This window comes from Strix uralensis, chromosome 2 (assembly GCF_047716275.1).
Source record: "Strix uralensis isolate ZFMK-TIS-50842 chromosome 2, bStrUra1, whole genome shotgun sequence".
Lineage (NCBI taxonomy): Eukaryota > Metazoa > Chordata > Aves > Strigiformes > Strigidae > Strix > Strix uralensis.
In genome coordinates this window covers 2,887,706-2,903,625 of record NC_133973.1, presented here as the reverse complement: position 1 = coordinate 2,903,625, position 15,920 = coordinate 2,887,706, and the positions used below count along the sequence as shown (strand labels likewise).

The following is a 15,920-nucleotide window of genomic DNA, read 5'->3' as shown; positions in this document are numbered from 1 at the left end:
CCTGCTCTCCTCAAGAGGCCTTTTCCAGAGTCGAGCCACACCTTGTCATCAGTAAATATCCTTAGTGCCACCTAAGATTTCATTAGAAGAGGTCCAGTTCTGCTTCACCACTAGCCCACTAGTGCAGTTCCCAGGGCAAGCTGCACCTCATTAGAAAATAGTAGATCTGAGGCACAAACGGGACCAGAGACAGGGACAGAGGAGGAAATCCTGCACCTGCAGCAGGTAGCGTATAGGTTTTCTGTTCTCTGGAAAATTGTGACATTCCACTTTCCTCATCCTGCCCCTCACAAGGCTATTTGCACCAATGCAAAGGAGGCTGTGAAATACACATGCAATGCTTATACCCATGTAGACACAACGCAACGATTAAAAATTTCAGAGCAACTGAGGACTAGGCACATACTTTGAGACCTTTCAGCATGTTACAGGTAACCTAAATTGCATTTATATTCTTACTCTGTTGCTGGACTAGTAGTACAGGCAAGAAAATGCTGGCACGCTTGCTTAGAGTTGTTCCCTCTGGGGCAGTCATAGGAAGACTACTGTATTTGCATTGCTTTCCTCAGCGGCCAGGTGAAGCAGTAGAGATAAGCTCCCTTCAAACAGAAATGGCAGTGAGGGTGTTCTGCCTCATGCCAGCTACCCATGGGCCAAGACTAAAATTCCAGTTATACAACTGCAATCCTCTTGGGTAGCGCAGGCTGTACCTTCTAGTTGCTACATGACAATAGACAGTCTCTCTTTCCAAATCTTTATATAGCCAGTGCTCCCTAGGTGTAGCAAGCATTGTCCTTCCATCTATATGCTGATTGAACTGAAAACAAAGAACTGATTCAACTCTAAACGATGAAAAAGGATCCATAGGGACTTGCTCCCTCTGAGGAAGTGAAGAGAAGATGGTGCCTCCCAGTGCTCCTTGCTTGCAGGAAACAGGGCCCTGGGGGAACTGCTGGCCTGCTTACATGCAAAGCAATTGTCATCTGGCTGATTTTTCATTTCAGCTGTGAAACTGCTCCATTGTAAAGTTATTTCATCAAGCGGGAGAAAGCATTCTTCATGTCCCAACAAAAGAAGATCCATTTGTTTCCTTAGGCACAATTTACTCTTTCACATTTCTGGGCTTTGTTGTATTCTTACCTGACAATCTGAGAGCACTTTTGATGTGAGAGCTAGCCAAATTTGGAGGTGAGACTCTAAAACCTGGGAAAGTACAAAGAGAATCTAACATTGTGTGAAATTCACCTCCTCTCCTCCCCGGAAGGCACACAGTAGCCCATCTTTTTCTATAGTCTGCTGTGCTGGATGCTCATCTCACTTCAAAGCTGCGCTAATGTAGACTCTTTCCAGTAACTTTGATGGAGATTCTCTGGCTTGAAGCCAATACAACCTAGATTAGAATAAGTGTCACCTCCTCATCCATATGTAATGCATAAATTCCCTCCTACCACTTTTGAATTTTGTCCTCTTGAGTAGGTTGGCATCTAAGGGAGCCTCTCTAAGCATAATACCAACACCAAAGAGACAAAAGTTGGATCATAACAAGAAAGCCTATAAACATAAGTCTTGGCAAGGATGCTCAGATAAGAGAACACTTTCTTGGCATGCAAGTCACCCACCAAAAGATGTGAAGAGAACTAAGAGATTGTCCTTCTTACATCAATCCTTCTTGCCGCTGAACAAAGCCCACTGACTCATTTCATGCTTTACCCAGGGTGGAATCCATCTACTTTTTGATACATTGAGGATTGTTTAGAAATGGCCCTACTGTACAACTGGGAATGCCTGGGGTTCCAGATCAACTAATACTGGATACAGGACGGTTGTTTGAAGCCATTTCCCAAGCCATTACCAACAGACCGATAGAGTATGTGGAACTGAATAACAAGGAGAGCTGGGGGCTGTCAGGGGAATGGTATGAAGAATCACCCAGCCTCTCACCCACTCCAGAAATGTTAAATATTAAGCATTAAAAATTGTGCACTTCTCTTTATCTGGTTAGTTATTCCTTTCCTCTCTTCCCGTCTTTTTTGTCCTGCCCTTAGGCAAAAATCTCTTCTGGGTATAAATGAAATGCCCTTGCCTTTTGCTTGTGTTTGCACCAGGGAAGATATCCACAGATAACATGGTACAACCATTGTATTAAAATTTAAGGCAGATGAACATCACCGCACAAAAGTAGCATGGTCATGCCTCACGGTAGTAGCAGCCAAGCGTGCCATGGCAACCAGCCAACCAATGACACTGGCTAGGAGCCAATTTGATTTATTTTTGGCAGCCTGACACCCCATACTACTGTGCCAGTCTTCGATCACAGAAACGATAAGAGATGACCTCTGAAAGCCAAGGGGATGACTTCTGGGAGAACGGGACTGATGAAGCTGAAAGAGGATCTGTCCCCAGGCTGGAGGAGTACTGGAGTGGCAGATGTTTGGTAGCCCTCCCTCTTTCGTGAATGACCATCGCAGCCATGCCAGCAACCACCAGTGCTGTGTTTGCTAGGGGATGACTGGGAGAAAGATCGAGACATGGCAAATGTCTTTAAGTCTATGGAAAAAGTACCGAGAGAGAAACAGAGAGGTTTAAAGAGATGAGATGGAGTAATAGGATGAAGATAGAAAAAAGAAAACAGGCTTTCTGCCAGGAAATATCTCCTGTCCGTGGGAACTTTTATACCGTGATGATGCTCTTTTGTGAAATATTCTTTAAGGAAAAAGCAGGTTCTTACTATTCTGGACATTGTGCCATAGATCGTATTGCAGAACACAATCCGGGATCCTCAGAGAGATGGACAAGAAGGCCTATTTAATCTTTTTTGCATTTCTTTCTTGGATGGCTCTGGGGGCACTTACCCAGCTGTTCAAGTTTGTGACTGGAAGGCTGATATCATACTGGAATAGGAATTGAGAAAAAAAAATCTATATTCATTAACATTTTAAAGACACTATCAGTTTGACTGTGGCCACACACCTTCCATGTTTGCTTTCTGCAAACATTGGTAAGCTTGAGTATTACTGCATGCATACTGAATAAGTATAAATAGATGCACATACTGGTCTTGAACACTCAAGCAATCACTGAAAACTCATTTTTAAATACATATTTGATTGTAGATTTTCCAACTTTGTTGGCTAGATATTTACATAAGTAATAGTATCATGTGCAAATGCATATTAAATCATGCATTTAAATGGCCACTTCAAATGATGTGGCCATGAATGGTTGGCCAATTCAAATTATGTTAAAGCCAGTAAGAGCATGGGGAAAATATCTGCAAATAATTTAGAATAGTGCATAGAAATAAACCATTATCTGATGAGTGGTGACTCAAAAGAGGTACAATTAAGCAAATGAAATAGCCTGCTACTATGAATTTCCTACCTCTATCCATTAGAGCAGATTAATCTGAATAAAAATAGAATGTTAATTCAAAGCAGAATCACTATTCTTATTTAGGAATAAGGCATCCCAAGTCTTAAATAAGAGTTAATTATCACTCGTTATCCCATGTACAGAGGACCCCAAAACACTGATTCACTCTGTCCTATTTTTGCCATTGATGTTTATACCTTTGCCCAAGTATAGAAACAATGCAAGTACAGCAGGCAACATACCAAATTATATTTCACAAATCACATGACAATTATTTTGCCACGCATCACACAAAGTAAGAACAATGGACTGGAGACCTGGACAACAAAAGGCCAACTTGGACGATGCAATTTCAAGGCTTCTCTCTAGAAATGTTTAAAAAAAGGAGGTAAATCCAGCAACCCTTTGTTGTTGTGTACATTAAGTTTAGCCTCATGCTCTTGAAGGCCACTCCCCTTGCCCGTACCTTAAATCATAAATGTTCTGCATGAGCTCCTCTCCCAGTACTTATCTGTCCTTTTAGATGTCTGTTCTTTCTTATCTGTCCACTTTGTTGAGCAGAAACAGTCACCTGAAGCCCTGAGTTAGCTATGAAGTCTAATTAGAGAGTTGGAATTGTAATTTGTGGAAGAGAAGTAGTGGACCAAATGAAATGATGGAGAAACATCAGTAATGGCAAGACTAGATGCTGAGGCTCTGTAACAGTTACATCATGCTGTTTATGAATATCAAGGTGATATGCCACATTTTTGCCCTAAGAAGCTAATGAATGCAGAATGCCCTGTACAACTGAATGTCTCACGAATGCGGAGGGCAGTTATGCTTGGCCTTACCTCTTGACTGAGTTTCATGTGGTGCCTACCTCTGATGTTACCTTTTTTGTTTTGTTTATGTTCTCTGTCTTTGATAACGTAAGGAAGGTAAAGAACAAAAGCAAAAGTATCCTCAGGTCTTTGATGCATTTTCTACCCACCTCAGTATCACAATTCAGAAACAGCTCTTTGTGGTTTGTAAACACTATGCCTTTGTCAAAAATGCTACTTCTGCCTCTCAAAACTTTTCATCTCTTCCCAGGGGAACTAGTTAAGCAGAGTTGCATTCGATCAAGAGCAAAGAATTAAAAACACCTCCTAGAGTGACTCTTTGCATTCAACCCTCTCTTCTGTCCTCACTCACTAGGCTGTCAGGGCCTTTAATCTTCCCTTTACCTACCTGATCCTCTTACCATGTGGCTCTGGCCCAGCTGACACATCTAAAAGCTTCTTGCAAGTATGGCTGTCATGGGCTACTCCAATATAGAAGTATTGGTGTGGATGAAACTATAAGCAATGGTGATAAGATGTTTCTGCCTAGGATGTGGTTGTACCAGGAATCTCATCCATTCACAAGCAGATGGAAGAAAGACCCTTGTGACTCTTTCTCGACCATCCCACGAGCAAGGCTAAATGGCCTCCTGCGGTATGAGAGCACTTTTGTCTTGTGAGATTTTCAGCTCAAGCTGGCAGCCTCCAGTGAGCTGGTGTCAGCTTGGGCTGGTTTGTTACCCCACTGGAGCTGCCTGTGCTAGTGTGACTGGGAAGGTTCATCGCTCTCTTTAGCATATGCTGAGCTTGGGGAGCTCTCCAAGGCTTCTCCAAGCCTCCCAGCTGGCTGACGCTCTCCTAACACCATGGATAAAAAGGATGGACAGCACTCTCCACCTAGAGGAACAGAAGCCTCGAGAGGAGGTGCAGTATTTGTAAAAAGCTGCCGGGAAGCAGAGAAGAGGGTGTTAAGCAAGAACATACAACTGCCCCCACCCCTAAAACCCAGCAAGGGGATTCCATTATTAACCGTCAGTCTAACCCCCGCACCAGCTCTTGCTGGCCCACCTCAGATGCATCCCCAAGAGACCAAGGGAGGTATCCCTTTCTGGAGAGACCCATTCCCTAGCAAGGCATTCACTCACCTGTCTTCTCTTCGGTTTGGCTGCTCTCCACTGTCTCCATTTGGGGTTGCACTGTTGCCTTGGCAGTAGCATCCTCTGCGGCAGGGGTGGTGGTGGCAGTGGTGTCAGCAGCAGGCACGTCGGCTTGTTTAGGCTCCTCTTTGTCTTGGGCTTCGTCAGCCTTCAAGGACGGCGAGTTATCAGTGGAAGCTTTAGTGGCACTTTCCGTTTCGGCGGCAGCAGCGGGCTTTTCCTCCGAGGAGGCAGCAGGAGTGGCAGCCTGTGGGGCTGGCTGCTCTGAGCCCGTGTCGGTGGCTCCATCTCCTTTTTTCTCCTCCGCTGGCGCGCTGCTGTCTTTGCTGCCCTCCTCCAGCTGGGCACTGTCAGCGGCGGCCGCTTCTGTGGCAGTGGGAGCCTCGCTCTCTTTGTTCTCGGCTGCTCCGCCAGCAGGCCCTTCCTCCTTCTTGTCAGCGGCATCAGTCTCAGATGCCGGGGCATCTCCCTTCTTCTCCCCCTTGAGCTTTTTCCTTGTTATGTGTCCACGGAAGCTGGCCTGGATTTTGGTGGCTGCCTTATGAGCTTTATCTTCTGGTTTGATACCATCTTGCTCGATCTTTTGGTCCCCGTCCTCATTTTTTTCAACCTTTGAAGAAGAACAAGGGAGGAAGGCAGAGGAGAAAACAGGGAGATAAGTTAAGATTTCTCCAGGTGCAGCCCAGGCTCTGGTTTTATTGGGAATGTCCCACCTTCCCCTTCTGCTAACCAGTGGCAAGTTTCAAAGCAGCCTTCCCATTTGGTATGGGTTTGAAGCCAGGCGCCTCTAATTTCATCCTAGGGCTGGACAGACACATGCGGGGGTTTGTAAAAGGAATTTAAAGCACCTCATCATCTCCATCAGCAATGCTGAGAGCACCTTGGCTGTGTGGAAAGGCTTGCACCAGCTTGGGTTGTCTCTATTCCCATGATTTATTTTCCCATCCGTTTTGAAACATACCATTTGTTCCCCCTACTCATTTCCAAAACACTCTCCTGAGGGAGATTTTCACAGTCCTTCCAAATCCACCTTTGCCTTCAAGTCTTTGTTTCTTTTTAATGATACCTTGTTTCACAGGTGTGTGACTCTAATGACACCAAGTGTTTTGTCCTTTATAGCTTTTTGGCTCGGGATGGCCAACAGAGAATAGTATCGCTGCCCGCCCCACCGCAGATGCATGCTGTCCAACATACACAGATATTCACAGGATATACTCCTCACAAATGCCCTGCCTGCAAGCACTCCAAGCCTCTGCTCCCCACTTATGGTTTCAATGAAGGAATAATAGGCAGATAGATATCAGTCTTTCCAATTTCAGCAGATTATTATTATTATTTCTCAGACTGTTGGAGGGGATTCAGCCTTGCAGCAAAGAGCAGGCATTCCCCATGTTTTTAGGCTTAAGCCATGCATTAGGGTCTTAAATGGGACCAAAACAGAGCCTGTGCCTCATGCTGGTCTGCTGCAGACAGATAATGCTCAGGTTGTAAACCCCCACTGAATCTGCAGGACATACCATGCTTCACCCCAATAATTTAGCAGCCCTTGGGCAAGTAACAGCTCAGCTGCATATTGATGAAAGGACACTGTTCTATTAATATTCCCATTGGGAAGCATTCAAAAGAGCCACTCGGAAGCAGAGCCACTGGCCTCTTTGCTGTCTGCACCTGGTTTCCAACACTGGCTCAGGTCACAAAAGAGAGAAAATGAGCTGGCTGAGAAAGCTATAGCAAGCATTTATTCCTGGGTGGGAAGAGGAAACCACTCCTTAGGCCACTGCAACTGAGAGGTGCCATCTGGGGAAAGGCCCAGGACTAGAAGAGCAGGGAGAGGGGACAGCCTATAAATGCATTCAAAAAGAGTGCAGCAGGAAAAAGGGAGAAGAAACCGCTGCAGCATGCACACGTGGCACTGGACACACTATGCCTGTGAAGAGGGGGAGGGAGGACTGGCCACACTGCCAGCGATCAACTGGGAAACAGACGGAAAGTGATCGTTGTCACAGCATGAGACAGGGTCAGGCACACATGTGTGAGTGAAGCTGAACGTGCCACTGAACCAAATCTTTGGCCACTGGCATGCTAGAGGTGGTACCCATTACCCCCCCCTTGGTCTCCAGTGAGCACTGGATCCCCCACCCGAGCACTGGTGCCCACCTGGGATCGTTCCCCAGGTAAACAGGTGTGAGCTTGAGTGGGTATGGTGAGCTGGAGTGGGTATGGTGAGCTGGAGTGGGTGTGGTGAGCTGGAGTGGGTATGGTGAGTTGGAGTGGGTATGGTGAGTTGGAGTGGGTGTGGTGAGTTGGAGTGGGTATGGTGAGCTGGAGTGGGTATGGTGAGCTGGAGTGTGTGTGGTGAGCTGGAGTGGGTATGGTGAGCTGGAGTGTGTGTGGTGAGCTGGAGTGGGTATGGTGAGTTGGAGTGGGTGTGGTGAGCTGGAGTGTGTATGGTGAGCTGGAGTGGGTGTGGTGGCCAAGGAATGAGCAGTCCCAAATCACCAAGGAAAAGAGCCACTCTACCCAGCTGTGCAGGGGTGAGGACGGGTCTGTATACAGCAGGAAATAAGTCTGGGAGTGAGGCTACGCACCAGGATGCTTATGTTGGGGGTGAGTGAAAAAGCCTGTGAATGAATATGCAACTGATATTAATACACTGAATTCAGCACGAGGAGTTTTCATGCTCCTGACCATGCCCAGGGACAAAACAGCCGTTGTACCTACCACAGGGGCACAGCTGAGCAGTTATGTTTACACTTCCCCAAGTGCATTAAGTGACGTGGTACAGAAAGTGGGCTTTCATGTTCATCTCAGCTTGTCAGATGATGGTTATGTGTAGAGTCAACGCAGACGTTAGCATGCTGTAACCATTCATGTATGTCTTTTGCTTGCACAGCTAACTCTACACTGTGTTATTCAGCATCGGGGGTAAGCTTTTCAGCCTATTTCAGCACAAGGGGATGGAAACAAATCAGAAGTACCCTTAAACCAGCATGTTCACAGAACAGCCGTGATCGAGCCAGGGTAGTGCAGAGCTCTGCACAGGCTCATCCATCCTGCTCCTTAGGCAAGTTTTGCAGTTTGCAGTAAGTCCTGTGTTGCTGTGGCAACGTAACTACTAATACCTGGACTAGCTGGTTTAAGAAGAACTTGAGTATGCCTGCATTACACTGTAGCCACAGCAACATGAAGATAGACTAGGTACTCCTTTATAGCACTGTATAACAATTAGATGCCCTAGCTTTGACTCTGTCTCCCTGACTGTGGCCAATCTCAAACAGCAGCAGGACTGGGAGACTGGAAAGACAGTTTAGACACAACTACAAGACCCTAAAAGTCCAGTCCCGTATGCCTGATTCCTGCAAAACCATTAGTGAAAGTGACAAAATTGTTAATCCCTGGACAAAGATGAAAACCATTGACTGAAGGGAGATCTCTCTTACCGCTGGCCTTGCTGGTCTCACATCCCACGTACCTCCTGCGCCAACCAGGACAGCTATTGTGAAGTGTGGCCTGCTACGTGCACACCCCTCTGACTCCAGAGGAGTTACCCTGTTACCTGGGCCATGCAGCCCTGAAAAGGCTTATCTCCTTCCCACTGCTAGCAGGAGGCCAGGGCGCAGCGAGCCGCAGGGTTGGCTCTCTTGCTATTCTGACAGATGAATTCATGGAGAGCTGTGACTGCCAGCCAGCCCTTTACCTGGCAGGCAATGGGAGAGCACTTTTTCTCTCCAGGGAGGTCATACTGAAACCTCTCACCCGCACCTACCACATTACAGAGCTAAAAGGCTCCTTTGCTATTCCGATGACATCATTGTCCTCTTATCCCAGTTGAGATGACATCACTTTGAGTCGTTGCCAGACTGCAAGGTTTGCAGCTGGAAAATGTATTTCCAACAGGGTGCTTTCAGCATCATTTCAGATATAAAAGATAAGAAACAGGAGGTTGGGGCAGAGGTGGAGTTTAAGGTCATGGATGAAAGAAATGTACTAATAGTTTCTCTGTGCCAACTGTGGCCCTCAGGAATCCCATTTCTATTCAGTCCTTCCCCACTGAAGCATCTCAGGCATTTGAAATGGCTTTTTTTCAGGCTATTGGCCTGCAGCTACTTCTGGGGCAGGACACGGTATCCATAGAGTATGTGTGTCATGTTGTATAACAATGGGTTGGGTGAGAAACAGATTGTTCAGCGGGAAACTTCTGTTCACACAAAAAAAGACAAGGACTCTTCATCTGCGGTTTACGCACACAGCGGATAAACCTTAATTAAGGAAGCTGCTCAAAAATAACCTGTATACAGTGAAGCTCCTGAAAAGCAATTTATCTTCCTTGGAAAGCTAAAAGGGTGAGTCAGCCCTGCCAGGACGTATTCAAAATCATCTCAGTGGAAAACAAGAAATCTGTCCATCTTATCTATCTGCCACGCATGTATGACATCTCGGTTGTAGTACTGTGGCTGGAATAAAGTGACTATTATTACTATTGTTTGTACAGAATCTAGAGCTCCCAGCCAGGAATCAGGTCTGGTAAGGATAGCTTTCATATATTAGTATTCCATCATGCACACTCTTCATTTACACATTTATGTGTAAAGTAAACTCATACTAGTACTTAATCATATTTATGATATTGTGAGGGTGCACACAATGTACTGTCATTTTACACAGAGCAAACGTCCTCTGTTTCATTTAGTGTGAAACAAATCATAGATCCTACAATGGCAGAAGGACTTGAAATCACTGAGGCTGGTGGACACATATCTATATGGATGTATAAAGGGACATACATAGTCAAACATGTCAAATTTTTTATTCAGAACATCCCCACATACCCACTGAAGCCAGTATGAAAAGCTTTGCCTTTATGAAACACACTGTTAAGCTTTTATGTCTCTATCTACACAGCCCACAACATCTTTCCAATCCTAGAGGGATGATCCTCTCACCATCTCCATCTGCTTGTCTGCCACACCTCCAGGTTTCTAGGACATCCCTTCCCAGACAGATTGTTCCTGTAAGTGAGATTTTTTTTGCTGCCACATAGCTGAGAGAGCAGGAGATAAGAAATTAAGGTTTAAGACATAGGTAGGGCAGAGGTTAGTCCTTAGGTACCAGGAACGTGGAACTGCATGGAGACATGACCCCAAGAAGATTTCTAATCCCTGGCTACCTTTCAACCTTTCATCTCCAAACCCACAGCTTACAGAGGGGTCAAAATATGGCAAAGAATGAAGAAAGTGTTACTATAACCTCCAGGCCCTTCTAAATGTCCTACATGCTAGTACATCAGGAAAGGAGAAATGGAGAAACTATACGTCTTCCAGATGTTCCATGTGTTTGCAGCCACACATAGGCAAAGAGCAAGAAAGGAGGGGACTGCGTGCTTTGGTCCTTGTTTGCTGTTTGCCCGCTTGTCTCTCGTGGTGTACCTCATTGCCTGGCCTTGGAAAAATAATGACATAGCTTTGTATTTTGGATGCTGGGATGAAGAGATCAAGAAAGAACTTACTGTTCCATCAAAAGGTCTTTCAATATTACATGGTCTCCTCTGCCCCTCTCTATAGCTCTCTCTTTCCTGGTGTTTCTCTGCCCACCAACATACAGCATGTGTCAGCCTCCTTAATGTCCATCCTAGGACCAGGCTACTATACATTCAGTCATCACTCTGGTATCCTGCTCCTTTCTGTCCTTAGATAGGAGCTCCTTTTTCATGTGACAGCAAATCCCTTCGATTCACGTTGCCATCTCCTGGGATTCTGAAACCCATGTGCCACAGGTCCAGATTTAGGACTTACACATCTTTCACCAGAGAAGGCATCAATGCTGGCTAGAGCCTGGACATCCGTAGGACCAGTGACAGTTGTTGATAACCCACTTCACAACCCAAGGGAAATATGATACCTGATTATTAAGAAAAAAAAACCAAACAACCCATGTTCTCCATGCAAAAATATAGGGATCCCAAGTCATTCCTTTCTCATGACACCCGTGCTAATGCATGTGGGGAAATCTTTCCTTCAGTTAGATAGGTGAAGTAGTGCTGAATCAACTAATCACCCGTGGTACTTGTGGGGTTAAGGTGCATCTCAGCCCACGCTCTAATCTTGACTAGAGCACAATGTATGTTCCTACTGATGTGATTCAAGGTCACTTGGGTCCAGACTCACAAAGAAATTTAGGCACCTGACTCCCATTGATTTAACAGGATTGAGTCATCTCAATGCTTTTGTGGGCCTAGCTCTACATGACCCGATTTGTCTCAGAGACAGCATTTAAGGAGCAGAATGCATAAAAAAAAAAAAAAAAAAAAAAGACCAGGTGTCTCCCCAGAAGGAGTGAAGCATGGACACATGAGAGAGAGAAAAGGCTTTCATGCCTTGTGAAGTGAGGAAGCAATTTAGCACAGAGAACAGCTTTTTTTTAACCCAGTTAAACGGTGTGAAGACACCTGGCTAGAGGATGGCACTTCTCAGCACAACCTGTCTGCAAGGTGAGGAAACAAACAGAGTTCCTTTTTTTTCCCAGGATGACTATGGTGATGGCGGGTAAAACACCCTTGAGAGAGAAAAGGTTAATTCATGTCTCTGAAGGCTTATGCAGGATGGTTCCCCAGGGTATAACTAGCAGGGTTTCAGCTCTCCAGTTTCAAATCCTTTAACAGTGGAGTTTTCATCTTTTCCTCTACAAGATCCTCTCACAGGTAGGAAATTTCCCCTCTATTTTGTGGTGCCTGGAATAGAATAAGCAAATGATAGTGAGGCAGATGGATGGATAGTATTCACTTGTGTACAGTGACTCAGAAGAGAGCTAGAAAATAATCTAAGCTAGACGGATTTAGGTATTTTTAGTGCGCCTTCTCAATAAATACATTATACTCTCCTCACCTGTTTTGTGACTCTCCCTTCTGTTTGTCAGCCTGTTTCTGTTAAGCTGGTGGTCAACCGTGGTGTCATCTACAACCTCCTATAGCTCCAGTGGTTAAATGGAGAAAGGCACTCAGTACTGCCTTTACAGGCTGGGTGAAAGAAAGAAGAGCGTTGCCCCTGAAGCTGATGCAAAGTGACTGATGTCCAGGACTCATGGTTTCTGGAGCAGAGTGGCTCATGGATGTCACTGGGGAAAAGCACTTGCCTTAGGGCTGATCTGGGCTCTGTGGAGCACTTACAGTGGTTGTGGAGCACAGGATGCATTCACTCATCTTTCAGTTTAAACCACCCAAAGTCTCTGAGACAGGACTGGGTTGCAGCTTGTTAAGGTGGTGCTTTTATAGTTAATGCCAAGAGCATGTGTATATCCTGGGGTATGGCCTAAGTGTGTGAGGGCACTTGAGGGAACAAGGTCTGTGTGGCCTGTGTTGAAGGCCTTGGGTGTTTGGCACGATCAACATCTATGCTCTTGCTTGAGGTTGGATCCTGGCACATCCTGTGCTGACAGTTGTGCCTAGCCTCCTTTTTGGAGGGAAATACTTGTGTCACTCCACAAGGAGCCAGCCAGCAGGCATTCAGATCAAGGGGCCAAAGCCTGGAAATGAAGCAGGAAGGTATCCAAGCTGACAGTGTAAATCCATTCCCAAAATAGACCATGTTGAAGAAATTCAGCAAAAGGACCAGGTGAAAAATTTCCCCTGAACTATGCTTTGATTAGAAAAGTCCATTCAAAGAATATGTGGTTTCTACTGCAGGTGGGCTTAGACAGAAACACAAGCTTGGATGTCACTGGACTAAAGAGAAATTTTATCTAGGCTCAAACTATGTAGTTTGTGTGATCCTGTTCAGGGCAGTTCGGGCAAGGATGGTTGCTGCTATGTAGATTATTTTAAAGTTACACCTTTAGACTCTGAATCCCATGGTCTGCTGACCATGAGCAGCTAATGAAACCCTGAATTATTGATCTCTCCCTCCCCACCTTTTCTCTCTCACTCTCTTTTTTTCTTTGCTTGCTTAGTTTTGGATTCCACACAAATTTTCAGGGACTTGTTATTAACCTCTGGTGGCTCAGAGTGCCTGCCCCCATAAGGGCTGGACACATTTGCTTCTGCTCTAGATGCAGCCAAGAGCCAGAGGCTAATTTACAGCTCAGACTTGCTTCCCTGAGATCTGGTGCTGGCAGCTGCTGAGCATCCCCAGAGTCCAGGGTTGTGTAAGGTCTTTAGGGCCATTTCCACAAGAAGCATCAGCTTGTGTCCTGCAGTTCCTACCCCATTCCCTCCATGGGAACACAGGGCTGCACCCAGCTCTGGTGACGGGAAGTAGCCTTACTTCTTCCCAACCTAAGTAAACTCTAGGCAGCGATCCTACAAGCCCATCCACTGCTGGTCTCTGAGGTTACCCTGACCTTTCCTAGTTGCACCTAGAAATTGTGAGGAATTTTGGCTGGGACCATCAGTCCATGGGCAACTAGACTGAGGCCCTGTCACTAGCTCAGCCCCTGCTTGCGCTCCTTGATGGTTTGCCCAGGGTTTTTCATCCAGCAGAATAACAATGAAAGGCTCAAGCCCCAAATCCAGTCTCTGAACCTTCTTTTTAACCTGCCTGTTAACCTTGAATCTCCTCTGATACCTTCTTCTGGCAGTGACTGCCTACACCGGGAAATCTCTCAACCTAGCGATGAGAGACAGAGCTAAGCATCAAGTAGTTCCCTCCCTGCTTGATGGTAAGCTCAGGGCTGTATTTGTTCTATTATTATTATTACTATTATTATTATTATTTTAGTTTATGTCACTGGAAATGGGGGCAATTATCTTCTGAGAAAGCATTTGCAAGTTCATTAAAGTCAAACATCCCCAGCAATTAGGGAAAGCAAGGCACAGTCTAATTCCCAGTGGCTTGGGAAGCTGCTTAGAGGGTGGGCTCTGCTATTGCAGCAGCAACCTTCCCCCCCAGGACAGCCCCAGGCTTTGCCACTGCAGCAGTGGGCAGGGCAGGGGAGGTGTGGGGTTGAAACCCAGGGTGGGTAGAAGGGGCACTGCGAGGAGCTGGTGTGGTAAGGTAGAAGGCTGGGGGAGGGACAAGACAGAGCTCGAGGCAGAGAAGGAAAGGAATGAGAGTAGACGAGAGGGAAGAACAAAGGAACCAAATGGAGAGGAGAAAAGGAAAGGTGGGGAGAGAGGTAAAACCTATCCAAAGCCAAGGTGCTGAATGGAAGAGAGGCAAATAAACAAGAGGCACAATGACAGAGATATGATGCAGAGGAAGGGAGAGTTTAAGGGAGAGAGAGAGAAAATCACTGATCCACATCCGAAGGGTGTGACAGTGGGAAATACCAAGAAAAAACAGGCAGCTAAAAAGCCGAGCAGGGTCTCCTGGAGCAAGAACTGCATGACTGACTGTGCCACAGCGTTGTTGGCAGCGCTCTCTGGCCCATGACACCTCGCTGCACAACCCTGGCTGTCATTTCCATGAGCACTGGGCTCGCAGTGGTCCCGAGGACCCTGCATCAGCCTCTCGACTGTGGCCTGCTGGGGAGCTGGCCCTGTCAGTAAGCAGGCTGATTTGGATGTGAGTGAGTTAAGGTGTGACAGCTCTGGCTTGAGCTTTTCCTGCTCCTTCCCCATCCTGGACAGTGGAGGGGGAAAGTGAGATGGAGCAGCTTTGAGGCAGCAGGGAGATATGAGAGAGGAAGTCCAGGTGGGCAATGAAGGTTGTTCAGTCCTTCGCTTGTAATGTGTCACCCTACTTATAAAATGTAAAGGGCGATGCTTACTCTACCCTTGAAGTTTTGCTGCGGTGCTGCAGGGGAGGCAAGGTGCTCTCATGAATATCCTATTCAATTATCACAGACCATCCCATCGGCCATGCTCATCTCAACTAAGGTTTCAATGAGGAAAACGCTTTGGCTGTGCACCAGCCTGTCTTCCCACGCTGCTCTACAATGAACTTCTGCTCCACAGAGCATCTGGACAGTGATGTTTCTACAGGCCCTTTCACCCCTCGCTGCTTTTACACATAGCACCTGCACAAAGAAGAAAAGGTCTCTCTCCTCCTGAAATGCAGCTACTGCTGAGGTGAAACCCTGTAGCTGCTACCTGTGCCCACAGTCACATACAGCAGTTGAACTTCAGGGGGGACAGGGCTGTGTATCCCACCTGAAATGACAGGGTGACCTGAAGAAGGTAGCAACCAGGATTCTTGATCAGGATCTGAAAAGGACAGTAAAGTCAGTACTGCCTTTCTTAGTGTTCATTTTCCTCCTGGTCAGACCTTTGTCTTTTGTTTTTCTAATCTGAAAGACAGCCTAACCCACAGCACCACCTTTAGCCAACAGCTTCCCCATTCCCCAAGGAGCACAGTACAGTCTTTCAAATCACCAGAACTGCCCCCAGCAAAACCCAAGTAACCGGAGTTGCAGGTCTATGTAATTTGATAAACTGGCTCTAAAACAGCTCTGCCCAAGATATCCTCTCTCATAACCTCTTCGGCTTTTGTTCCAGATAGATCAACCCCACATCCCCACTGCAGAGCTGAAGTGTGTGTGTTCCAGGATCTTGTATCCTCAAAGAGCAGGAATCTATAGCAAAGGCTTCTACTTAGAGGCATAGATTCCATCTCCTCATTGGGGCAGCTGGCTTTTTCTCAGCTTCTGGTTCTGATGG

The 15,920-nt window shown here is 46.2% G+C and overlaps 1 protein-coding gene across 1 annotated transcript in view; it reads right to left on the bottom strand.

Annotated features, from left to right (window-relative positions):
- The window catches only part of GAP43 (growth associated protein 43), a 62,005-nt gene that overhangs the window by 23,813 nt on the left and 22,272 nt on the right, over positions 1–15,920 (bottom strand). The window contains exon 2 of the mRNA XM_074852958.1: positions 5,321–5,942. Coding sequence (XP_074709059.1) covers positions 5,321–5,942 — 622 coding nt within the window. The remainder of the gene's footprint in view (positions 1–5,320; positions 5,943–15,920) is intronic.